The sequence below is a fragment of the Cavia porcellus genome, unplaced genomic scaffold, assembly GCF_034190915.1.
Source record: "Cavia porcellus strain 051 isolate PalLab524CR breed Dunkin Hartley unplaced genomic scaffold, mCavPor4.1 scaffold_29, whole genome shotgun sequence".
NCBI lineage: Eukaryota > Metazoa > Chordata > Mammalia > Rodentia > Caviidae > Cavia > Cavia porcellus.
Window position 1 is genome coordinate 2,879,080 of NW_026947512.1, and position 26,618 is coordinate 2,905,697.

The window sequence follows — 26,618 nt, forward strand, 5'->3', positions numbered from 1 at the left end:
ATTTACTGCTCACCAGTCTTCGGTTTGCGGCTGCTCCTCCATTACCATTAGGCGCCAGTGGAGCACCTACTCAGTTAGCGCTCACATCACTCCACCCACCTCCTTTCTGTGGCTCTTCGTTTAACTATGCCTAAAGACAAGTGGTTCTTCAATTTTTACTAATATTTCTGAATTTACTTCAAATGCATAACAAAAGTAAAAGATAAGAAAATAAGAATTTCTCTCTCTTACACACACATGCGCACGCACACACAGGATTACTAGTATTTGATATAATTCCAAGGAAACTTCATTAATATGCTTGAAAGAGAAAAGAGTTGCAGAACATCCTTGAGAAGGAAGGCAGTAAGTGGAACACCCTTAGCCATGCCATTGGTGAGGCTAAATGCAGATTATATAGCCTCAGATCTTTGTGTGGGGGGGGTGTATGTGATGAGGTCTTGCTATGTAGTTCAGGTTGGCTTTGAACTCACTATGTAGCCCAAGCTGGTCTTGATCCTTGTGCCTCAGTCTCCCAAGTGCTAGGATTATAGGTATGTGACACTACGCCCAGCTTGGATCATTATTTTTTAAATCCAGCCTGATGGGCTACCTCCTTCACCCAAACTGCTGCTGTCAGTACCATCCAAAGGGCACATCTCAGACTCTTGTTCTCCTGTCATGTAGCTCTGGACTAAAAACCTGAAAGCTAGCCCACGATGCAGATTACACTAAGCATTATCATCTCAGGTATGAGCAAACTCATCGCTGAACCAAATGTATTATTTAGAATTGTCTTACCTCCTCTGTCTTTAAAACTTCCCATATTCGAGCATGATCTTCCACCACCCAATGTCCTGTGCTTTCTACCTTGCTGGAGAACTTGACTTTAGGCACCACTGGAGTAGGCTCTTCCACAGGTTTCCCCTCCATCCTGAAAGAGGCGGGCAGGAGGCATTACGGATCTGTGTGGAAGAACAAAGTGTGATGCGGCTTAAAACCTTAACATAAAAAGAGACATGAAAGCAAATGACTGTGCTTGACTGTTGAATCATGAGACCATAGGAGACCATACCACAACAGGCATCAGCTCTTATGTCTACTTTTTATATCCTAAATGTTAATAACTGGTATTTGAGTGCAGGCTTTGGAAGTAAAAGGGCACATCTCGATAACAGACAAAGTAATGTAAACTTGAAAGCAAAGCGAAAGCACCATCTGCCTATTGCACCTGTTCACCGTTTGCTCCGCCCTCCTCGGGAGGCGAGACCGACTGTGAGGCATGTAAGGGAAGTCTGGGCGATCTTGGCATTCATCCCTGCTGTGTGGTACAGGTGGATCAACACTGGCAATGGTGTCCAAAGTTTTCAAACATCTACTGTGCACTTAGGCACCATGCTAAGCAGACATGGATACTTCAGTAGTCTGCTTCTTATATCTAAGGAGTTTAGAATTCTGGATACAAAGGTAATAAACAAGTATTGACAAAGTGGCATACAACAAGATAGGGTGTGAAATGCCACATAATCACATTTCCAAACTGCAAGACAGGGTTGGCTCAGAGGCAGTGCACTTGACTATATTCATGAGGTCCTGCTTCAATTTCCAGCACCAGACGGGAAAAAAAAGAAAAAACTGCCACGGAAGCAAAGAAGATTCCTTTTGACGTTTACTGGCTACGCTGCTTTCTTGGGCCTTCAGTTTATCAGCAGTCACCATGAAACAACGCTCAAACTTTGCCACTCATGACTTCTCTTTGGCATCTTTTCATGAGCCAACAAATACAGTTTATTCAAAATCTCATCCTCTTTTGCCTGGCTCAGCACCACAGTGTGAAGGAGTCTTTTTGCCCCCATCTGAGTCACCATGGATCTATCTTCCTCAGGCTAATTTTTGTAAAAATCAAGTCTGTTAATGATGTTCTGCCTGCCACAAACTTTTGCTCAAGACTCAAATCCAGGCTCCTTCACGTGGCACGGAAGGCCCTGTGCGTCTGATCTCTTGCATCTCCCTTTGTCTGCCTCATGTATGCACTGCTGCCTCCTCGGTCACTCTGCTCCAGCCATTCCCCAGGACTCACACATCCCAGATACATCCTGCACCTCTACACCTTGTGATCCGTCCACTCCAGCCCCCTCCACAAGAGAGGACCCGTCTCTTTTTTTGTTGCTTTATATATGCAGGACAGAGTTCCATTGTTTCACCATAACGCTTTATTTATTTGCTTTCAACTCCATTTTCACTTCTAGTCCTAAAAGCATCTTGAGCCTAAAGATGGTATCATACACAGAATAAGTACTAAGTAAATGTTTCATGAATGTATTAATTCAATCGTTCCATCAATTGGGAGAATACAATGAAAATGAGAGCAGAATCTAATATATTCAAACAACAATTATAAAAGTCAAGTTAGGTCTTCTTTTGATTTTACTGCTCAGTGGGCTAAATTCTTCATAAGAAAGAGACTAGTCTAAACATTTATAGTGTACCACCAAGCAGCTAATACTTGCAAATGGAATTGCTCATTAGCTAATAGAACAGTTTTTGTAGAAATATCTTCAGGGAATCAAGCATGTTTGCAAAAAAGTAGCTCTTCGGCTCACATAACGCACAGCCCAAAAAAAAGTACGTGGAAAGTGAAATCAACACGAGGGGCAGGCGAGAGGTCAGGGGATTAGAGACAACTGTCGTCTGCAGAGAAGTTGGTGCCTCATGTGCTCCATCTGCGAGCCATAGAGAGCAGGCCGTCTGCTTGCACAGAACACTGATGAGGAAACTGATAAGGAGTGCTCTCTTGAAGCACTTAGAAACACAGAGCGCTTAATATGCTCCCATTAGCTATCGGGAAGCAGAACCTGCATGATTAATGAGCAAAGTTCTTCTGAGTGGACACACTAATAAATGATGCTGACACATACATACAAGGAAATAAATAAAGCAGTCATGTCAAAGTTTCTAGCCAAAAAGAAAAGGAAATTAAAATAAACAGGCAAGATGGAAACAGGCCAGATGAGTAGGGAAGGAAATTCCATTGTTGTTACTGGAGATAATACTGTAAACAATAAATAATAAATCAAAACAAAGGGGAAACTACATAAATGGTTTGGGTTGTATCCCTCATGTATCATAGAAATGCAACCGGATAAAAGAGACAAATTACAAAATCTCAGCACAACAATGAAACATCTGTAAGCCTAATATATCGCAGTAACCCACAGCTCTTCCTTACTGTCTGCCTACAGCTGCCCTCTCATCTCAGCAGTGCGGGTGAAAGCTGGCAGTTTTCAGTGCTGGAGATTGAACTCTACTGCGTACTAACTTCCCACAGACTGCTCCTTGCCCTGTTTGGGAAGAAGATTCCAAGTTGCATACTGTTGCAAAGCATTCAGAAACCCAGAGGGACATCAAGAGGCAGCCAGCTCTTACAAGGCTCTTCAAGCATCTTGCGTTCCTCCACCCCAGGGACACTGCAGGCCTTCTTGGTCATCCTAGCACACCTCCTCATTGACAAAAAATGATCTTATGTACAATACATGTTGGGCTTCTACTGTGCCATAATCTGCAACCTACGAAATAACCCTACAGGGTAGATACTACAATTTTACAATAAAAGGAAAGTAAGATTCATGGAGTGCAGTAACTGTGCTACACTGCTAGAAATTTGTAGAATTTCCAGGTTCCAGATCAGCTGAGGTTTTTGGTTCCATCCATCCTGTCCTCCATCACTGGTGAACCAGTGGCCCTTTTCAGGAGTTAGCAGCATCTCCACTGATACAACAGCGCCCCCTTGAGAGATGGTCACACCTGATGAGCACAAAGTGAAGGGCGGGCTAGAGACAGGGGCAACCTCCGTGGGGCCATCTCAGCTTGGGGTTCGGGCAGGCTTTGTGGGTATGTGAGGTTTACAGTCACACAGCTCCCCATGCTCAGAAGGGCTCCAATGCTTGATGAACACTCTGCTGTCCGTGTCTTGAACTTGTTAATTTTTGTAAAGGGGACCCTGCATTTTTGTTTTGCAGTAGGCCCCACAAATTATGTAATTAGTCCTGCTGCTGACTTATCTATTCCTCTTCAAGTCTATAGTTCCATTGCATTTTTTCAACAATTCATGCACTATAAGTTTCTTACCAAGTCTCTTTAAAAGTGAGAAATCTATATGGTAGAGACATTTTTGTTAAAATTAAAACAGGAGGCACATATAGATGTCCACTTGTCTCTGATGTGCAATGCGTGTTAGTGTTGAACTACTGCTTTATTTTTTAAAGTATGTGGTCAAGGCTTACAAGCTAATATCCATGTAAATGCCACTAACATGAGCCCACTTGACAGTACAATCAGACAATATGAAATCACTGCAAACCTCAAACGCACCATCTTCTGTTTAAGGTAAGAATGACTCTAACAGCTTTTACAAATTAGTTTTTAAGGGGCTTGAGATTTAGCTTAGCGGCATAAGCGCCTGCCTGGCAAGCGCTAGATCATGAGTTCAATTCCCTATACCAAAAAGAAAGTTTTTAAAACTGTAATCCTAAAATACTTGATAGCCAAAACAGACTGACTTTTATAAAAATGCTGAATGTTATATTAGTCTTAAAATAGAAACTAGATAGGGAAAGGAATCTGAATGAATATAAAGGCAACTATGTGATAAAAAACACAAAAGATATAAAACTCTTGAGAGTTTTAGTTTTTTGTTTTTTTTCCTTTGGTGCCGGGGATTGAACTCATGACCTCGAGATTGCCAAGCAGGCACTTACGCCGCTGAGCTAAAAGCCCCCGTCCTCAAGAGTTTTTTTCTAGTTACCAAAAAAAAAAAAAAAAAACATTGTGACAGCACACTGTGTCTACTGCATGAATCAGAGGAGTAAAACTCAAAGCAGAAAGATGAGTCTGATTGAATAGAAGAAAGATGCTCTCCTTTGACACAAAGAAATGACCTGCAGATGAGAAAAGCTACAAGAGCGTCTCTGAGGCCACTGTGTCTTCAAGTCTGAGAGCTCTAACATCTACACCAGAGATAAGGAGCTTTTATTAAGAGCTTTTAGAGTAAAGTTACATTCAAAGATCAGTCTAATGAAATTGCATAGATCAAAGAAATTGATAGTAATTACAAACTGGTTTTTAAAAAGGCCTATTATTATATACTACCATTGAGAAAGTATGTACTTCCTTAAATAAAGGCATTTATTTGAAATTTATATTTTTAATATTTATATATTCTCTTCACAATATTCAGTAACACTATGCTTGTGGTACACTATAAATTATAATATATACTGTTAATCTGTTCTATTCTCTTGAAAGTAATCACTGATTAGGGTTTGTCACATTTTACATGTTAATAAAAAAGGAACTTGCTAAATAGCAAGCACCAAAGGAAAACAAGATAACTTCTCATAGGTTAATCATAAAAGTGTTAAGTATTGAGTGGCAACCAAAGAACACAAAAATTTGCCATTTTTACTGTCAGTTCTTGCCATTTGGTAAGACATTATGCATAATTCTCATGGATAAAATCTTTGAAACCTGGCTTTGAAACAAGTTTTAGGGCAAAATTTCACTGAAGTCTGTATTTATTTTATTAATCTCATTCTGGACTTTGTTTGATAAATCAATCTGTACTTACTGAATTTGACTTTCTTTCCTATGATAATATGCATGAGACATCTCTCATAAATTATTATGTTTTCTCTTCCCTCTCACCTTTAAATATTTTTGGACAGAAAAAAAATTGTTCAGTGTTCAGAACCTTCCTGAAATGGTATGATGTTTCTTGTCTTTATCTGTTGGGAGCCATCAAAGCTGAAAATTGACCAAACGTGCAAGGCTGGAGCATGACCATCCCAAGAAGAAACAGTGCCCAAGGCAAGCCACCTAAAGAAGCTGCTTCACCCGGGAAAACATCCAGCCCAAGACATTCTGAACAGTGGGTTGCTAGAACAACAGGGTGTCACGTGACATTAAGTTGCTAAAAGGTATAAATAAATGTTTCTGCAGTGAGGGGTCAGTTCCTTTCCTCCCATCCAGGGTTCCACCTGATCCCAGCTTTGTCTCTCCTCTCGTGGTCCTTCACCCCTAAGAACCTCAAGGGCCGCATGGGTCGCCGCATTTATCTAACAGAGTCATGTTTTTCTCTGGCCCTGCAGAGCACACTACATGTATTAATAACACCGTATTTCCGCTTTGTGCCCTTTATGTCCATAAATTCTTTGCTTCTACCTGGCAAAATCTTGTTTTTCAAATTCAAATCAGACGTCTTCTAATCTTGAAAATGTCTGGCATTTGTCCTGTTCCAGTCCCTATCCACGGTTATTCGTCTTTTTGCCATTTCTCTCCTCCTATCTTTTCTCCTCCTCATTCTTCTCCCTAATAAGCTGAGCTTGTGCCCCTATAAGATAGGTTTGTTTATTTCCTACTGTTTTAACTCTTCTAATTATCAGGAATAGTCTTTGTATTTTAGTTTCACTTGAAGGTTCAGAATTGATGCAAAGAGAACTGAAATTCTAGCCAGAAAATGAGTTCAAATCATGAAGCTATATTTAATTCTGGCCAAGCCCATTCATCTTTTTTAAGCTCAGTAGTTTCATCTTTTCATCTTTTTTTTTTTTTTTTTTGTCTTTTTCGTTTTTATCGGTACCAGGGATCAAATTCACGACTGCCTACTTGCAAGGCAGGCGCTTGTGCTGCTGAGCGAAATCCCCAGCCCCAGTAGTTTCATCTTTAATGAGACTAGATAAACTACAAGACTGCTGAGGTCCCTTGCAGTTATATAATAAGGAGTTCTCCTTCCCTGAAATACGAGAGCTACGCTAACATGTGCTGAATTATTTTTCCTGTATATCTGCAGGATTTATACAGCTAAACAAAGCAGTGAAAGGTTGTGATTTCTGTAGGTCACTCTTACTTTGCACTTATTCCCACATCACACATTCATTATTCAAATGTCAGACAAGCAGTATGGGATTTTAACAGCCCCTTGACCTCCGTGGACATAATATGTGAGTTTTGACAATCCAAGTACAACTCCAAACTCTCTAAGATGCTGTCAATAATAAGCTTGCTGCAGCTTTATAAAACTGGTATTTGGACAAGTTCATCACCTTAGCATCCCAACTCCATGGCAGAGTTCTTTAATCATGATTTTTTTTTTTTAAACCGAGGATTGAACTCAGGACCTTGCACTTACCAGGCAGGTGCTTATGTCACTGAGCTAAATTCCTGGCTAAATTCTATTGAGGTACTTACCAATTGAGGGGTCCAAAAAACTTTCAAGATACAGCTTTCCAATTGTCTTCTTTCAAAAGCAAATAAAGTACCATCTGTTTGAAATCAAAGATTCCTATACAGAAATGAGACTAAAGCCCGGGCAGATACCAGAAAGAAAGGACCCCAGGAAACCACAGCACAGAGATTCCTAGCTGGACAGCACTGGCCCCAGGGAAGGAAGCACATCTTATTTCATAGCAATACAAGTATTGGTTGTGTTTGAAGTGTAAGTCAACTTTCTAGGGATAAAAAAGCAACGGATTTTAATCGCTACCTCTCTGGAATCTCAACCACGATTCTAGTGTACATAAGGCAATTTATATTCAGTGTAGTGTCACATTGCTAAGCAGGACCCTGTTTCAAAATAAAGAATTAAACTCAGAATGAAGCCAAGCATTCAATTCCAAGTACAAAAAAAATGGCAGTTTACCTACGCTGTACTCTGCACACTGCTCTCTTTGCTTTCAGCAACTTACTCCGACCTCCCCTGAACACTCTCTTTCTCTCTCTGAGAGTAAGACAGAACATAAATTTATTATATTGCTTCGGTTAAAAAAAAGTCCATTATGCTTTTAAAACAAATATTTTCAAATTAAACAACATTAGACTAATAGAGTAAGCATTTACCAAAATGATGTACTTTGGAATAAATGTCAATCATTGAGCAACCATTTTCAAAGAAATTTTAATTAAGTAACGATCCCATCAAATGTTGAGTCAGGCTTACAACAATGTCTGTGGAATTAGAATGGACTGTGAAAGCAACCACTTCATGGTCAATTCATAAAATTAAACAAGTGCAAGGCATCCCCACTTTCTTCAAGTTGATATTGCTTAAAAGTTGGTCCAATTGGACTTTGCATACCTTCCCCCTTCACTGATAGTATTTGGCAGAAGTTCTTAGTAGTCAAGGAAAATATGAGAAAGAAAAATCCTGACCAAAGTTGTGCTACTCTTCTGAACATTCCCGGAGAAATACAGCCCTTTGCTCAGCAGCTAACACCCTCCTGGGTGCCCTTCCTTGTCTATTCAGGGCAGCAGTCTGGTAATGAGACTGCAAAGACAGCCAAGGTGGAAGACGAGGAAACCTAAGCAGGCCAGAGGCTGAGCCATACGGAATCCTCCAGCATACCAGGAGAGAGATAGCATGTTCTAGGGGACTGGGCTTTTTTTTATATCCTGAAATTTTAGCATGGTTTAAAAACTCAGTCATTATGCGTTTTGAAAATTTAAAATGAGAGGTCTGTGGATATAGCTCAGCTGCACAAGTGCCTACCTGGCAAGCGCAATGTCCTGAGTTCAATTTCTGGAAAAAAAAAAAAAAAAAGCAAGCTTAAAATGAGATAAAACAGTAAATCACATGACTGTTCCAGCTGTTCTACAATTCTATGAATTCCAGGATTAGCAGGCTGAATGAAGGCAAAATGCAGCAGTCACTGGGGAACCCTGTCCAGTCCACAGTGCCAGACTGATGTTCATCTCAGCGGAAGAATCGCAGTCTGACTCAGGTGAGAACCATCCTTTAGGTTTCAACAATAGTAACAACATGAGCAATGATGCCCCACCACAGTGCCCTGCCAGGTAAGGGTTAGTAATTCACAAGCTTCACCTCATCCTCAGGACAGCCTCAAGAAAAGCTCAGATCAAGAGAGATTAAGGAATAAACTGCAGGGCTTCTGTCAAGATTCTGATCTCAGAGGTCTGCTTCACTCCACCCTCCTGCTGGCCTCCAAGAGCCAGTGTTCTGCTTGCAGAATAGAATCACATAGATGTCAAACTCTGAATTCCAAGAATCTGGGCACTCAAAAGCATTCAGAGGTGGGTTTCTCATGGGAGGAATGCAAAAGCATAGAAATGTTAGATTCAGGGAAAGAAATCTATTGGATATACTAGACAATGCACAGAAATATTTTAACTAAATAGACTGGCCCTTCCACACTTCAGATTATAGAGTAGTCCATTCTCGTTCTTCTCTTTACTATAAACAGCGGTCTAATCTACTTTAATTATAGTCACTTTATTAGAAAGCCATAGCAAAATGGCAGGTCTGTATGGGGAGAAAGCTTAAGAAAACACTTCTGGGAGCAGCATATAGAATGAGGTGGTTCTGGGTCAATCCCTGTGCGCATTCACAGTCTCAAAGTAGCGAGAACTCCATAATTTTCACACACACTATATACTGCTAAGTATCATTTCTCCTTTCATTTGATGAGATAATGCCTTATCTCACAGAGGACTCTGATTAGTTTCACACAGTAATGATGTAGTTAGTGTTACTGAACACTCAGACACACATTTGCTAAAATAACTAGGTGCAAGAAGCTTTATAAGCAGATTTATTTTCATCTAAATATGTTGCTCTTTCCTGACCTTGACCTCTGGAATCAGAATAAATTTTATGGCTAGGCCACAGAACTAGATCCAACATTCACTCAATAGGGGTGAAGTTGGAACCTGGACTTGTGCTGGAGTGAACTACTAACATGTTTTTAATGTTCTTTGCAGCTTTTCGAATCTGTACCAGGTGTTATTGCTATTTCTTGGATTTTTTCTTAAGACGGGGGTCTCACTATGCATTGAGGCTGGCCTTGAACTCACTATACAGCTCAGATTGGCCTTGAACTCATAGCAATCTTCCTGCCTCAGCCTCCCAAGTACTGGAATTACCATGCCTGGCCTTTAGATTTTAACTCCAAAGATCCATGTGTGAAAAGCTTGGTCTCCAGGCCATGGTGCTAATAGGAAGTGGCTAATTAGGAAATGAAGCCTAGGGGAAGGGAGCTAGGTCACTGAGCACATGCTCTTGAAGGGGATATTTGGGACCTCATTCCTTCCTCTTTCTCTCATTTCCTGGCTACCATGAACTGAACATCTTTGCATCAGTACACACTCCCTGCCTCCCTGTTCTGCTCACTACAGTTCCAAAAATGATGGCCATCAACCATGAACTGAAACCTCTGAAACTGTAAGCCAAAACAGACCTTTCCTCTTCTTAAATTATCAGTGCTGCTCCATGACTTTATCTCTTGCATAAATCTTCTGAACTTTTCCTCTGGTGGTCAGTGTTCCCCATGTAACAAAGAATCCACATTGTACAGAACTCTAAAAACACCCTCCCAAAGGTTTACTCTTGCTATAGCATAGTGACATTTTCAATGTAAGGCCTGTTTCAGTTATGTTCCTGTATGTGAGGGAAAAAGCAATCCCTGTTTTGCCTGTTTCTGTGTGTGTGTGTGTATGTGCACGCGCGATGCGCACATGTGTGTGCATGGGGAGGGGGCACTGGGAATTGAATGCAGGTCCTTTCCACTAAGCCACAACCCCTGTGCTTTATTTTGAGGCAGCATTTTGCTAAATCACTCAGTTTCCCAGACTGGGCTTGAATGTGTGATACTCCTGACTCAGCCTGCTGGGACTACAGGCATGTGCCGTCATGCTTAGAGTCATCCTTGTTTCTTATAAGCACCCCATTTGTCTTTTTAAAACTCTGTAAGAACATCACATCTTTTTTCTTCTATCTTTTTCTCTCTTAGCCAAGCTCTGTAAGGTGTACTCTACCACAGAGAATCCATCCAGCATTTGTGTACATATTGGATGGGAAGCAGCTGTTGAATTTAATCTCCATACTCTATTAAGGAATAAACTAAAAAAAAATCATTAAGCCTAAATGAGGTTATTGAAGTTCAAATTACCTTCTCAAATTTCAAACAGGCTTTCAAAATATGTTAAGAGACTGCTTTGCATAGCAAAGCAACAGTCAGGAGTGTTTTCAATTTAGCCTAGTGGGAAGAACTTGCTGGATATATTAAATGGTTACTGAATTAGAACCTACTTTTTCTTTAAAATTGCAAATATTCCAAGCAGAGCCAAGTCTGGATTTCTCATCAGGCCTTCAGAACAGCACCAGCTATCTATCACGGTCTTTTCAAAAGCTGCATTAAATGACGTGTACATCTGCAGGGCTTCTGTGTTTGATTCTAGATTACGTCTTCATTAAGGTTCAGGGTTAGAGTTTGGACAGATGTTGCTGTGCTTTGATTGGCATATTTTATCAGCCCTTTTCCCACATATCTACAGTATTGATAGCCGAATCTGTGAAATGCCTCTGTTTAGATATCAACAAATGAGGGATGTCTGGAACGTGGGATCAGAGGACCAGACTGGGTGTTAATTTTAGTTTCACAATCCATATGAAATGTATCCCACCATCTAATGGGGAAAGAGGACCATTTTTCATCATCACAATTTCATTCCAAATGGGTTGCTGTTGCTTTTCTCCTTCTTTTAGTTTTCCTTCCATTAACTTTTATAGGACTTTCACCGTTCTCCATTTTTCTCCCATTGTTACACATTGGCCTCACTATTTCTTGTAAACCAAAGAAGAAACTCAATGAGACTCTGCTCTAAATTCAGACTCCTTAGCACAAAAGCAATTGTACAATATGATATTTAGCAACCCTGGGGTTGGGGGTGGTCCAGTCCAATTTACTGCAAGAAGATAGGAAACTTGCACATCTATGACATGTTGGTTGCTTAAATCTTACCCAGCACCATGCTGTGCTCAAGAGAGAACAGGAACATATTACTTAGCTATTCCATAACCGTTATACCAGGCATGTATATGAGACAATACAAAGTATAGATAAATATGTCCTTTACTAATTGGTCTGTCTGTAGAGTTATTAATCTAAATCACCGTGGAGTCCACAATCATATGAGAAACACATTTCTTTTTTTTTTTTTTTTTTTTTTGTCTTTTTTTCATTTTTATCGGTACCGGGGATCGAACTCACGACCGCCTGCTTGCAAGGCAGGTGCTTATGCCGCTGAGCTAAACCCCCAGCCCGAGAAACACATTTCTAAATGAGAGGACCAGTGTTAGAGGAGAGACATGTGCAAATGTACATCAAGAACTCTATAAGGTAAATATTATTAATTCTCTTCTTAAGATGAAACTCAAGCTCAAAGAAGTGATTTGCCCAAAGTCACATAGAAGAGTCCAAATTTGAAAACAGATCAGTCTGACTCAGAACAAAAATTTCCTTTACACTCTGTTATGGCCTTTAAATTTTTCACAGAATTATAGCATTGTAAAGTTTTGGCTTGTAGCTTTAATGCTTAAAGAGAAACCCTAACTCTCCTCAATAAGACAGCAACATGAAAGGCGAGGAGGTTTATCTAAAAAGTGTGCCCCCTTATCTGTGCTACCTTATCTACCAAAGTTGAGTGTCAGCTGCTTCTATCTCCCTCAAGGGTCCAGGATAGCTCCCCAACATTCTCTGGTGCCTCCACTTTCCTCTGTCTTGCCCTTCCAAAGCAAAGTAAACAATCTTTCCACTGTTAAAAAAAAGAAGCAGCAGAAAACAAAAGCAAAGATTTGACAGTGATCTCTTTCATTCCTATTCACATATGCAAATTTTTGCTACAAAAGCATGGTGAGCTGTAAGTCTAACCGCTGTTAAGCCTCTATTTCAAACAACATGTGGAACCTGTTACAGTCCTCAACGGCTTCTTCACTTTTGCTTCTGCTCTGGACGATGGGTTTATGATTTACAGCTCATGTGAATTCATTTCTTGGGTTCATTGCTCCAGTTGTGCTTCACATTGATTCTGAATACCAGAGAGATCTTAATTGCTAGCTTCAGTGTGGGCTGAAAGTGATTCACACACTACTGAAATGTACGTGGACCCCGAGTCACAGTTTCTGCGCACACTCCACTTCTCCACGTCAGCCTGGGAACGAGGTGTGGAGTTTTATATTTTACTTGTTTGTGCGCCCTTAAAAGGAAGTCCAGGCTCGTTTGTAAGTATAACATCACAGACAGGATGAAGTATGGAGAAATGAAGTCTAAATAGTTTTGAAGTTTTACCTGAGAAATAAATACTTTGATTAAGTCAGCCTAGAAATCTGTCAACAGGCTGCCTGGGTGAAGGCTGATTAAATCTCTCGCTCCCTCCATTTCCTGACCATGGACCTCCAGAGTTGTTCAGATTCTATTCCAATTCCTACTGGACCAATTAGTCAAAATTATGTTTTGTACTCTCCAAATTAAAATCTGGCAACACTAACCTTCCATGTATTACAGCCTGTCATAGAAGGTCTCACATAACCACAAAGGAAATTGAAATAGAGAGGCAAGGCCTTGGTTACGCTTGAGCAGTACATTAGCAGTGACATCGATTTTAAATGTTAAGAGGCCCCGATGATTTAGGCTGAGTCATGGGGCCAACTTAACACATTCACTCTGTTATCTTAGGGAGGTAAGGTCACGAGTTAACCTCCTCTGTGGCTGCTCAGATAATGTAAGCACCTTCCTCGGTGGCCAGCTTGGTTGGGACTTGGTCTTAGCCAGTTTTTGTAGGGGAAAATGCTTTGTATTACAGTCAAAGTTTGCACCAAAATAGTTGAGCCTTCCTTCTTTGAATGACGATGACCTTCTATGGCAGTGATGGTGAGCCTTTTAGAGCTCTCACATGTCATAGGTTTACAGTACACATGCCACAGGTTTACGACCACTGTCCTGGGCAATGCACCCCAGATGGTAAGAAAGTTTCCACAGATATACTTATTCCAATGTAGAGGAAAGACCTGGAAAATACAATTCTGGCAGGAGAAAACAACAGAGAATGAGCTTTCTCCAAGATGAAGACAATTCCTCACTTCCCGTTCCCCAGTGCTGCAAGCCACCAAAAACTTCGTTGTTCTAGGATTCAATGAGTCTAAAATGGTTCTCACAGATTACCTTTCACACTGGTGGTTGGGGTGAGGGTGAGAGATTAGAACTTTAGCTTATATGTTTATCTCATACCATCTTTTTTTCCATTCTATGTATATTTTATAATGCATATAAATATCAGCTAATATTGCACGTACTAAATGTATAAATAGTTAAATGATATTAGAAGATGCTCAAAATATTTGTAGTGAAAAGTCAATCAAAACACTAAAGATCACTGCATTCCCCACACTGAAAGTATTTCCTCTACAATCAGGAATGAGACAAGTGTATACTCTTTTTTTTTTTTTAAATTTTATTTAAGGAGAAAAAGAAAAAAAAGAGCAGAGAAAGGGTACAAGTTATACAGATTTATAGAAAGAAATAAACAGTAGGAAAGCACTAGTTAATGGATTACATTTTGTCATTTTGTTCAAGTTACAAAATTGAAGCTTATAAAGTGGACATTCCAACAGTGAGACTGCAAACAGTTCTGTTCAATGATCCAACAAAACTCAGTAATATCATTATCTATCTTATACACTTAAATATACATGTAGTTATATCATTTAGAGCACTTTCTTTTCCTCTCTTTTGTACAATGACAATTATACATTTTGGGTTTTGTTGCTCCCACAGTTCTTATTACTTTTTTGGAAGAGAGTAGAACCAAATGTGACATAACAGAACAGTCAGTCAAATCAAAAGGGTGGACGTAATAGATAATGTAAAAGCATAATACTAGGTGATCAACAATGGTTACCATAATGCCTCCCGCTATCTCTAATAGAATTGCCTATATCATTAGTTATAATAAAATTGAACAAAACAGTAAAGAACAAAACCAACAAAACCAAAACATTGGAGACATTATAGGTCTTCAAAAGTAGATAATAGTCAACCAGAATGGGCGTCATAATAAATCCCACAATCTTCACAGCTGTTGCCTAAACTTTCGAACCTGGTACTATCAGTCAAAACAAGATGATGAGAGCAATACAGGGCTTTAAATCAAGATAATGGAAAGTCAAAGTGGGTTACTATAATATATCCTGCTATTTTTAAATTTATTTTTCCCTTAATTAAAAGGATAAAAAAGTAAATAATAAAATGGAGATTGAGATAAAAGAGGGCATAACAGCAAATCAGCGCAGATCAAAACATAACCATTTAAGCAAAATAGTGTTTCACCACAAGATTATCCCGACATAAAAGTAGTTACCATACTGTCTCTTTCCTTGAAATCTTTGAGTATAACTTCGTATACTGTAGCATCAAATATATCAAAACAATGTAAAACCATTCAAGAGAATGACAGTATTACAGGGTATTTAGAATCGACTAACAGAAAATGAACAATGGTTTCTGTATAATCTCCTTGTCTATAAAAGGTTTTGCTTATATTATCATATATAATAAAATCCAATAAGACACCACCTGTTTAGACCAATGGAAACAGAAGAACAAAAGCTTGATGAGACTTCAAAACAAGATGATACTAAATCAGTATTACCTCTTAAGACGTCATTTTCTCCAAAATAGCTGCTCCTATCATCCAATCTTCTCTGCCTCATTTCTGTTGAGCTCTTTTTCTGTCATTAGTTGTCAGTTTGTCTTCTTCATTTTGTTTTCTGCTCCATTCATTGTGGCCTCTCTGCCGCTACTTCTGGATTCTTCATATTTTTCTTTTTTAGAATATCTTGCAGTATTCTCTGTAGAGTTGAATTGGTGGTTGCATATTCCCCTAGTTCCTCTTTATCCTGGAAGCACCCTGTTTTTCCATCAATTTCCAGGGATAGTTGTGCAGGATATATCAATCTTGGCTGGAGATTATTATCTTTCAAAGCTTGCATTATTTCCCCCCACGCTCTTCGTGATTTGATGGTTTGTGCCGAGAAGTCTGCTGTAATTCTGATGGGTGTTCCCTTGTAAGTGATCTGTTTCTTGTCTCTGACGGCTTTTAGTATTCTGTTCTTGTATTGGATTTTTGGAATTTTGATTATTATATGCCTGGGTGTAGTTCTTTTTGGGTTGTAGGTGGCTGGGGTCCTGTATGCTTCATACAACTGAGTATCTTTACCTTTTGCTAAATTAGGAAAATTCTGGATTATTTCTGTAAGTAGCTTTTGTAGTTCATTTGTTTGTGTCCCTACTTCTTCTTTTATGTTCTTAATTCTTAAGTTATAGACCCTCTTATCTTCTTCTAGTCTTTGTATTATTGCTGTTTGTTTCTTTGTTATTTTTAAGAAGTTTTTCATTTCATGCTCCCATATTGCAAATCTGCCCTCCAGTTCAGATAATCTGTCCTTAGTTTCTTTCAAGCTGTTATGCCAGTTTTCGATAAGACTTTTTAGTTTCTTGGTAATCTCTTTGAACCTGCTTCACGTATTCTATGCTTTCTCTATTTTCTCCATTAAACAATTCTCCCCTCTTTTTCTGTTCTTCCATTCCACCATCTGTTTTTTCTTGGGTGGTGCTTAGCATTTTTCTAACTATTCTGCTTATGTCTAGCTTCAGGTCATTAATAACTTCATTCCTGAACTTGTCTATGAGGCTCTGGAGATAGCGCTTTATGTCTATTGGTACTGTATCAGATGTTGCCTCTTTCTCAGGATTGGGGGCCGAGGACCCTTTCTTGTTGCTGCCTCTTCCCATATTCTTTGTTCCTTATACATGCAAGCGTATATAGGAGGCCCAGCTTCCTTCCCTGTCAGCCACAGTCTGATTGAATTGCCCTGGCTAGGTGTTCCCGCCCACTGCAGCGCACCAGGAAGTTGCAGACCAGGCAGCCTATGCGGGGCCCGCCCCTCCAGGTCACCTCCAGGAGCTGGGACCTGGGCTGTGCTAGCCTACTGGGTCTCAGCCAGCAGCGTCACGTGGGCTAGGCACTCGACAAGTGTCTACTCTTACCATCTCTGTTCAATATAGCACTTGAAACTTTTGCCAGAGCAATCAGACAAGAGAGAGAAATTAAAGGGATGCAAATAGGAATAGAAGCCAAATCATCTCTGTTCACGGACAAGGTGATCTTTCACACAGAAGACCCTAAAACCTCTGCTGGAATAGAATACTTTTAGAGCTGATAAACAAGTTTAGTAAAATGGCAGAATATAAAGGCGACACATAAAATTCAGTAGCTTTCTTGTATACTAATAATGAGCTCAGCAATAAAGAAATCAGGAAAACAATTCCACTCAAAATAGCTTTCAAAAAAGTACTTAGGAATCAACCTAACTAAGAAGATGAAAGGCCTCAATAATAAAAAATAGAGAATATTGGAAAAAGATATCAGAAAGATGGAAAGACTAATGGGCATAGTGGCACGCACCTGTAATCCCAGCAGCTGGGAGGATCACTGTGAGTTTGAGGCCATCCTGGGATAAACAGTGAGTTTAGGACCAGCCTGAAGCATGCCGTGAAACCTCATCTTAAAAGTCACAATAAATAAATAAATAAATAAATAAATAAATAAATAAATAAATAAAAGATCTTTCTCATTCTCATTCACAAGTTGGCAGAACTAATATTGTTAAAATGACCATATGACTAAAAGTAATCTACAGATCCAGTGCTATTCCTATTAAAACACCAACAACATTCTTCACAGAACTAGAAAAAAATCCTTAAAATTTTTATAAGGAAGAACAAAAAGATCCAGAATAGCTAAAGCAATCCTGAGAAAAGGAAACGAAATGCTGGAGACATCACAATACTAGATTTTAAATTACACTACAAAGTTATAGTTAAAAAAAAGAGAGAGAAACAGTTTGCACTGGAACAAGTACAGACACGTAGACCAGTGGAAGAGAACAGAAGACACAGAAACAATCCCATGTACTGACAGCCATCTAATTTTTTACAAAGGGACTAAACATAGTGGAGAAAAGACAGTCTCCTTCAGAATTGTGCTGACTGAGAAAAATGGATAGCCACACACAGAAGATTGAAACTACAGTCCCATCTCCTACCTCATACTAAAATCAAACTAAAATTAATTTAAAAAATAAAAATAAATCAAAGTCTTGATATAACTGACAGAGCAAACCATAAGGGAAACACAAGAAGCCAAAAGTACAGGTGAAGACCCCTGGACTATGACCCCAGGAGCACAGGAAATAATATCAAGAATCAATAAATGAGACTATCAAATATAATTATATCAAATTACAAATCATCTGCATATCAAAGGAAACAATCAACAGAGTGAAGAGTCAACCTAAAGAATGGAAGAAAACATTTCCTGGCTATTCTTTTGATAGAAGGTTAATATCTATAATAAACAAAGAACACAAAAAATTAGGTCCCAAAAAACAAATAACCCAATCAACAAATGTGCAAATGAACCAAATAGACACTTCTATAAAAGAAGAAGTACAAGTAGCTAATAACTATAATACGAAAAAGTGCAAATCAAAACTACACTGAGATTTCACCTCACCAAAGTCAGAATACCTATCACCAAGAATGCAAAAAGAAAAAGGGAAAACAAGTGAAGGCTGATGAGGATGGGGAGGACTTGCTATCAATGTAAACCAGTACAACCACTACGGAAATCAGCATGAGATCATTCAAGAAAACTAAAAAGAGAAAGACTGTTTGATTTTGCTGTACCACCCCTGGATAGATTCCTGAAAGAATTGAACACAGCATACAATTGTGACACAAGCACACTCGTGTTTATAGCAGCACACTTTACAATAGTTAAGCCTAGATGCAACCATAGGCTTGTTTTCTGTAACTAGGTATTATTTTCCTTTTCTAAGATTACTTGTTGTTGAATATATCAACTCTTTTTTATCTGCCTTCTTTCATTTACAGCATTTATTTTGAGATTCATCCTTGTGGTTACATATTTAAGTAGTTTCTTTTTATTGTGGAGTAACATTCATTGTAAATGTTTTATTTCCATGTTCACTGTAGATGGATATTTGCCTTGTTTCCAGTTTGAGTTACTTTAGACAAAGCGAGAACATTTGTGTCCAGCATTTTATGTGGACAAATAACTAAAAGTGAGCTTTTTGGCTCATATGATGTGTATATTTATCTTCCTAATAACCTGCCAAAACTATTCTCTAAAGGGGTTTCACAATTTTATGCTCCCATTAGCAGTGTATAAGAGTTTCAGATTAACAGTGTATGAGTTTCAGGCGCTTTATAAATTCACCAACAATTGTTTTTTTGTTTCATTTTGTTTTGTTTTTTGGTACCAGGGATTGAATTCATGGCCTCATCCTTGCCAGACAGGTGCTTACGCCGCTGAGCTAAATCCCCAGCCCAACAACTGGTATTTTTAGCCTTTGGTGGTTAAGCTTATTTGTCAACCTGATTGGTTTGAGAGCTGCCTAAGGGAAGTGTAACGCACATTTCTGGGTGTCACTGGCCCGTGGAGCTGTGGCCTTGGGTTCTCTGTTGGCTTCCTTGCCCCTTCTTCTCTGGCACTGATACTTGGCTCTCATTTCCTGTCAGCCATGAACTAAGCAGCTTAGCTTTACCCCACTCTTCTGTCATGATGCTTCTTTCTTGAAGGCAGCTGACCACGGACCAACACCTCCAAAACTATGAGCCAAGTCACAGCCTCCTGCTTTCAGATGGGGGTTTGGGTATGTTACAACATACCCAAACAATGGAAAGGCTAACAGCCTTTTAAATTTGCCTACCTAATGTTCTAATAAATACATAGGAACACCACATTGTGGTTCTAGTCTTCATTTCCCTCACAGTGAAAGATATTGAGCAGCTTTTCAAGGATATATTGGCTGTCAGCATAACTTCTTTGGTGACCAGTGTATTCAATATGTTTATTTGCACTGACTTTTTAACTGATTCTATTAGTGAGTTGTTTTCTTTATATACGCTAAGTTCTCTAGTTCTTATAAGATATTATATACTATATGTATTATATAATACATATTTTTCTCCCAGTCTGAAGTCTGCCTTTACATTTTCATTTTCTCACTGAGAAACTTACAAAAATTTTAAATTTTTATGCCTAATTTACATGACTTTTCTTTATGTTCATGTTTTTGTGTCCCATATATGAAATCTTCATCTACTCAAAAGTTATTAAGGTTCCCATAGAAGTTTTAATAGTTTTAGCATTTATATTTAGGACTATGATCCATTTCAAATTGACTTATGTATGAGGAAGTAAGGGTTTAAGTTTATTTTTCTATTATAATAGGTAGCAAGTTGTTCCAGAATATTCATTGACAAGGTAATCCTTTTCATATTGAATTACCTTCACATCCTCATTGTAAATCAATTTGCAATTGTATATGGATCTATTTCTGGACTATCCTTGTGTTTCACTATTTTATGTGTCTAAACTTATACCAAACACAGTAATTACTACTGTATCATAGTGTTAAAGTCAGTAAGTGTAACTCTTTTTTGCTATTTCAAAATTGCATGGGCTATACTAGGCATTTATATTTCCATTAAACATTTTATAATTAACTTGTTTTTATGTGAGAGTAAAACTATTCAGGTTTATCTATTCCATAGATATTTTCAAAGAACCATTTTTTATTCCACTGATGTTCTTTGCTGTTTTTCCATCTTCTTGATTTCTGTTATTTAATACTTATTTCCTAGTAAATTAGAAATTATTTGCTCTTATATTGTTAGCTCAAAGTAAAGCTGAGCATGTTGTCTATTTGGACAAATGTTTCATGTGTACTACAAAGGTGTACATTTTATACTTATTAGGTAAAGAGTTCTATGACTGTAAATTAGTTGAAGATAATCAAGAGGTTGTTTAAATCTCCCATATTCCTATTTATTTTCTGTCTACTTCTGAGTTACTGAAAGGAGTCGTGAGGTCTGTAGATTAATCTTTTTTTCTTTTCAGATCTGTTAAGTGCTTAATAATTTTGAGATTCAGTTACTAGGTGAGTACACATTTAGGACTCTTATGCCTCCTTCATTAGTTGACCACTTTCTTGTAAAATGTATGTCTTTATTTCATGTAATATTTCTTATTCTGAGTTTTTTCTAGTAGTAATATAATTGAAAAGCTTTATCATTTCCCAATCTTTACCTGTTAATTGTGTCTCTATATTTAAACTGATTTTTGATAGGCACACAAAATTAGATTTTTTTATTAAGTTTGTTGATATACTTTAGGTACACATATATCACATTCATCATAGGAAATGTGTACCTGTACATAATATGACATTTTTTCCCATTCTCCTATCCTTTCAATCTTCTTCCCCTTCATTTACAAAAGCTTTGTTTCCACATGTATATCCAATTTATTTCACTTAAGAGCATGGTTTCCATGTGCATCCCTTTATCTAACCTAGAAATGTCTCAAGCTTATCCTTCTTTATGACAGAGTAGTACTCCGTTGTATAAAAAAAACACATCTTCTTTATCCATTCATCAGTTGATAGACATTGGGCTGTTTTCAAGATTTCCAAACTGTGCCACTAATAGTAGGGGTGTACATACATAATTGTTGTAGGATGCTTCTAATTCTTTCAGAATACCAATGGGAATGGCTGGGTCAAATGGAACCTCTAGTACCAGTTTTTGATGCATCCCCATACTGATTTCCACAATGGTTGCACCAGTCTACACTCCTGCCAACAGTAGAAATGGGTTCTTTTTTCCCATAGATCCACCAGTTATTGGTTAATTTCTTTTTTTTTTTTTTTTTTTTTGTCTTTTTCCTTTTTATTGGTACTGGGGATCGAACTCACAACTGCCTGCTTGCAAGGCAGGTGCTCATGCCGCTGAGCTAAACCCCCAGCCCCTAATTTCTTGATAATAGCCATTATGGATGGAATCTCAGAGCACTGTTTTGATTTATATTTCTTGAATGACCAATGGCATTGAATATTTTTTGATATATTTATTTGCTTATTGTACTGCTTCATCTGAGAAGCATATATTCATCTCAGATGCCCATTTTGGATTGTGTTTTTAAATTGGGGGGGGGGTGAGGTGTTTTTTTTTAGTTCTTCGAGTATTCTAGATCATAGTCCTTTGCCTAAGGAACAATTGGTAAAATTGTTTTCCTACATTGTGGGCTGTCTCTTCACTCTGTTGGTGGCTACCCTTGCTGTGCAAAAGTTTTGTAATAAGATGAGATCCCAGTTGTTGATTCTTTGATAGTTCCAGGGCAATTGGGGGTTTGTTCATAAAGTGTTTGCCTACTCAGTGTTTTCAAGAGTTCTACCTATTCTATCTTCTAAGAGATTTAGGGTTTTGTCTTTTAATATTTAGATCTCTGATCCATTTTAATTTTAGTTTAGTACATGGTGAAAGACTTGGATCTAATTTTTTTAAATCTTTTTATCAGTACCGGGAATCAAATTCACGACCACCTGCTTGCAAGGCAGGTGCTTATGCCACTGAGCTAAATCCCCAGCCCCAAGACTTGGATCTAATTTTAATCTTTGGCAAGTGGGAAACCAGTTATTCCAGCACTATTTATTAAAGACATTATCTTCCTTCTAGCAAACATGTTTGGCCCCTTCGTCAAACACAAGGAGGCTAAGTATGTCTGGAGTTGTACCTGCATCTTCCAGTCTGTTCCATTGATCCTTGGATCTGGTTTTTTGTTGTTGTTGTTGTTTTGTTTTGTTTTTGCCAGTACCATGTTGTTTGTTTGTTTTTTTAATAACATCAACTTTGTAGTATAATTTCAAATCAGGAATCGTGATGCCCTGCCTTGGCAGAGCACTTACACTTACAAGAGAAAGAAATCAAAAGGAATAATGACAGGAAAGAAAAAATTTAAATTATAATTAAGCATGGATGACATGATACTCCACATAGGAGACTCTAAAAACTCTACCAAAAGACTTCTAGATTTAATAACCAAATTCAGTAGCAGAGGTGGATGGATATAAAGTCAAGACTCAAAAATCAATAGCCTTCCTGTACATGAATAACAATCTCACTGAGAGAGATATTAGGCAAACAACACCTTTCACAAAGGCAACCAAAAAAAAAAATTAAGTACTGGAACTAATCTAACAAAAGACCTCTACATTAAAAACTAGAATATTCTGAAAAAGGAAATTGAAGAGAATATCAGAAAATAGAAAGATATCCCTTGCTCTTGGTTAGGAAGAACCAATATAGTAAAAATGACCATATTTCCAAAATTGCTATATAGATTTAAAATGCAGTTCCAATCAAAATTCCAATAGCATGTCTCACAGAATTACAGAAAACAACCCCAAACTTTATTTGGAACGAGAAGTGACCTAGAATAATTTTTTTTAAATCCAGTCTTTCAATCTCTGCCTTTTTATTGAAGAGTTTAGACTGTTTATATTTATTATAATTACTGATATGACTACATATATGTCTACTGTATGTCTTTTATTTTGTTACTTGGCCCATTTGTTCTATGATTTTTTTTCTATTTTCTTTCTTCTTCTATTTATTAACTAGCTTTTGTTTTTGTTGCTGGATTTGGTTGTTATTTTGCTGTGCTGAGGATCAAACCATGTCCTCACACTTAACTAAACATTTTAAAATCCCATTTCATTTAAACTACTGATTAGCTGTATTTTTAATAATTAATCTAGGGCTTATAATATTATCTTTATCTAATGTGTTTGCTTTAAGAAATAACACTGTTTTATATTGAATATAAACAACTTTTATATTCTGTACTTTTACCTTTTTTAACCTAAGGCATAAAAAAAAAAGACTGTAGGTTTCTTAAAAATCGAATCCTTTCCTTATTGCAATAATGTACTCCCATTTCACTCTCCTCTTATTACTGTAATACTTTTTGTTTTTTTATGTTATGAATCCTACAATATTGTTAATTTTAGTTTATACAATTTCTATGATGCTAGGAAAACCCCTTCATATTTACCCACATGTTTACAAAGTTCACAGTTCTTCATTCCTTGTTCTGTGTAGATCCATATTGCATCAGCTATCACTATTTTTCTGCTGGAAGAACTTCCTTGCACACATCTTTTGAAGCATGTGTGCTGGCCACAAACTTTCATAGCTTTTATTGGTCTAAAAAGTTGTTGTCTTATGTTTGATATGTATTTTCGCTTAGTCTAGGATTTCTTTCCTTTTTCTTCTCTTCTCTATTGAAGACTCCAATTGACATGTTAGTTGCTTTGTAAGTGCTGTTACAGATATGTCTAATTTTCTTAGCCATGTATGTCTATGTATAAGCATCATTTTGGATAGTTTCTATTGCTAAGTCTTGAAGTTTATTTTTTTGTCTATTATGTGGTTAATTCTTTTAGTAAGCAAAGTTTTCCTTTCAGAAAGTATTCTTTAGGTTTGATTTAAATATAGTCTTTTCCTCATTGTATTCATATTTTCCTTTTATTAATTTATCATTTTGAGTACACTTAACAATACTTGTTTTCATGTCTTTCCTAATTTTATTATCTCTGTCATTTTTTATTACAAAGAGGGTAAGATTAAACACAATAAAACAGAACAAAACAGATCATAAGGAAACAATTGTAAGAAACATGGATTTCAAAGCAAGTCCACTGGAAATCTTCACTGTCTATCTTACTGTCTCTAGTTTTCTTCCAAATAGTTGTCCCCATCTTCACACATATTGAATACATACTGAACATTATAGAACTAATCTGATCATAACAAGATGATGAAGGCTTTTTAGGTTTTCAAGACCTGACATTGGCCAGACTTCCTGAAGAACATGGCAGATAGATAACAGCAGCTATAGAGGCTCTCAGAGATAGCCAGATTAGATTCCAGGAATGGTGCAGTGTGGGGTGTCCTAAGCAGGGGGAGATAACCCTGCCAACCCAGGAATGAACTAAGCTGAGAGAAACCAACTGGAAATGCAATCCCAGTGTTACAACTGGAACAGCTAAAGTTACAGTGCCAAAGCTGGAACCCTCGCCTCTGGAAACCACGGCTTCAATTTCCTCCACCGCTGCTGCATCTGAATTGGCACAGCAGGGATAGAGATGCAAAAGCTCTGAGAGTGGGAATTGGCAAACTGAATTGAGAGCAGAGCTGGCAGGGAGCCCTGCATTGCCCTGCGGTGAGTGAGAGGAATGGGGACCCCTCCATAGACTCCAACAGAGGACATTCTGGGACCGGGCAGACTAGCCAGAATAGGATGCTACAGTGACTTCAGTCACATATTCCCCTCTCAAGCGGGATTGGTGGGGGATGCTTGACCTGGGTGATGCTGCAGACTAAGACCCAGTAGGCTAGCCCAGTAGGTCACTGCACCTGGCAGTACACCCTCATGCACTGAAGCCTTCAGCAGGTTGACCTGGAGGAGCGGGCCCAGCATAGATTTCCCAGGTCTGTGTCTCCCTAGTACACTGCAGTGGGCGGGAACACCTAGCCAGCGCCATTCAAACAAACTGTAACTGACAAAGAAAGAAACTGGGCCTCCTATATACACTTGTATGAAAGGAACAAAAAGTATGGGAAGAGGGAGCAACAAGAAAGGGTCCTCAGTCCCCAATCCTCAGAACACTGATCCAGGAAGGTAAATGCAAAGGAGAATGAGAACAGAAAACATGCAGTATTAGGCACGGCACCAATAGACATAAAGCGATATCTCCGGGACCTCATAGATGAGTTCAAAAGTGAAGTATTTAACCAAGTAAAGCAAGATATAAGTAGAATAGTTAAAGAAATGCTAAGCACCTCCCAAGAAAAAATAGATGGTGGAATGGAAGAAGAGAAAAAAAGGGGAGAATTGTTTGATGGAGAAAATAGAGAAAACGTAGAATACATGAAGCAGGTTCAAAGAGATTACCAGGAAACTAAAAACTCTATTGAAAGCTGGCATAACAGCTTGAAAGAAACTCAGGATAGATTATCTGAACTGGAGAACAGATTTGTAATGTGGGAACATGAAAGGAAAAACTTCTTAAAAATAACAAGGAAACAAGCAGTAACAATACAAAGGCTAGAAGATGATAAGAGGATCTATAACTTAAGAATTAAGAATGTAAAGGAAGAAGCCGGGATACAAACAAATGAACTGCAAAGGTTATTCACAGAAATAATCAAGGAGAACTTCCCTAATATAGGAAAAGGTAAAGATACTCAGAAAAGGTAAAGATACCCCAGCCACCTACAACCCAAAAAGAACTACACCCAGGCATATAATAATCAAAATTCCAAAAATCCAATATAAGAACAGAATATTAAAAGCTGTCAGAGACAAGAAACAGATCACTTACAAGGGAACACCCATCAGAATTACAGCAGACTTCTCGGCACAAACCATCAAATCACAAAGTGCATGGGTCAAAATAATTCAAGCAGGATATATTATAGTAACCCACTTTGATTTCCTATTAACTTGACTTGAAATCCTGTATTGCTCTCACCATCTTGTTTTGACTGATTTGACTCTATTCTGTTTTGCTTGATAGTACCAAGTTTGAGAGTATAGGCAACAAATGTGAAGACAATAAGATTCACTATGATGCCCATTCTGGTTTGACTATTATTTTCTCTTGAAGTCCTGTAATGTCTCCAATGTTTTGGTTTTATTGGTTTTGTTCTTTACTATTTTGTTCAATTTTATTGTAACTGATGATATAGGCAATTCTTTTTAAGATAGCAAGAGGCATTATGGTAACCATTGTCGATCACCTTGTATTCTGTTTTTACATTATGTACTATGTCCATCCTTTTGATTAGACTGACTCTGTTTTG

At 38.1% G+C, this 26,618-nt stretch overlaps 1 protein-coding gene across 7 annotated transcripts in view; it reads right to left on the reverse strand.

The window, feature by feature from the left end:
- The window catches only part of Rgl1 (ral guanine nucleotide dissociation stimulator like 1), a 255,408-nt gene that overhangs the window by 157,210 nt on the left and 71,580 nt on the right, over positions 1-26,618 (reverse strand). For 4 of the 7 annotated variants that reach the window (XM_063239711.1, XM_003474720.5, XM_063239713.1 and 1 more), the window contains one exon: positions 781-944. The exons of 2 other annotated variants lie outside the window; for them this stretch is intronic. In XM_063239711.1, coding sequence (XP_063095781.1) covers positions 781-912 — 132 coding nt within the window. In that variant the 5' untranslated portion in view covers positions 913-944. Of the gene's footprint in view, positions 1-780; positions 945-26,618 lie in introns of those variants that run through there. One more of the 7 variants, XM_063239712.1, reaches the window with a different exon arrangement.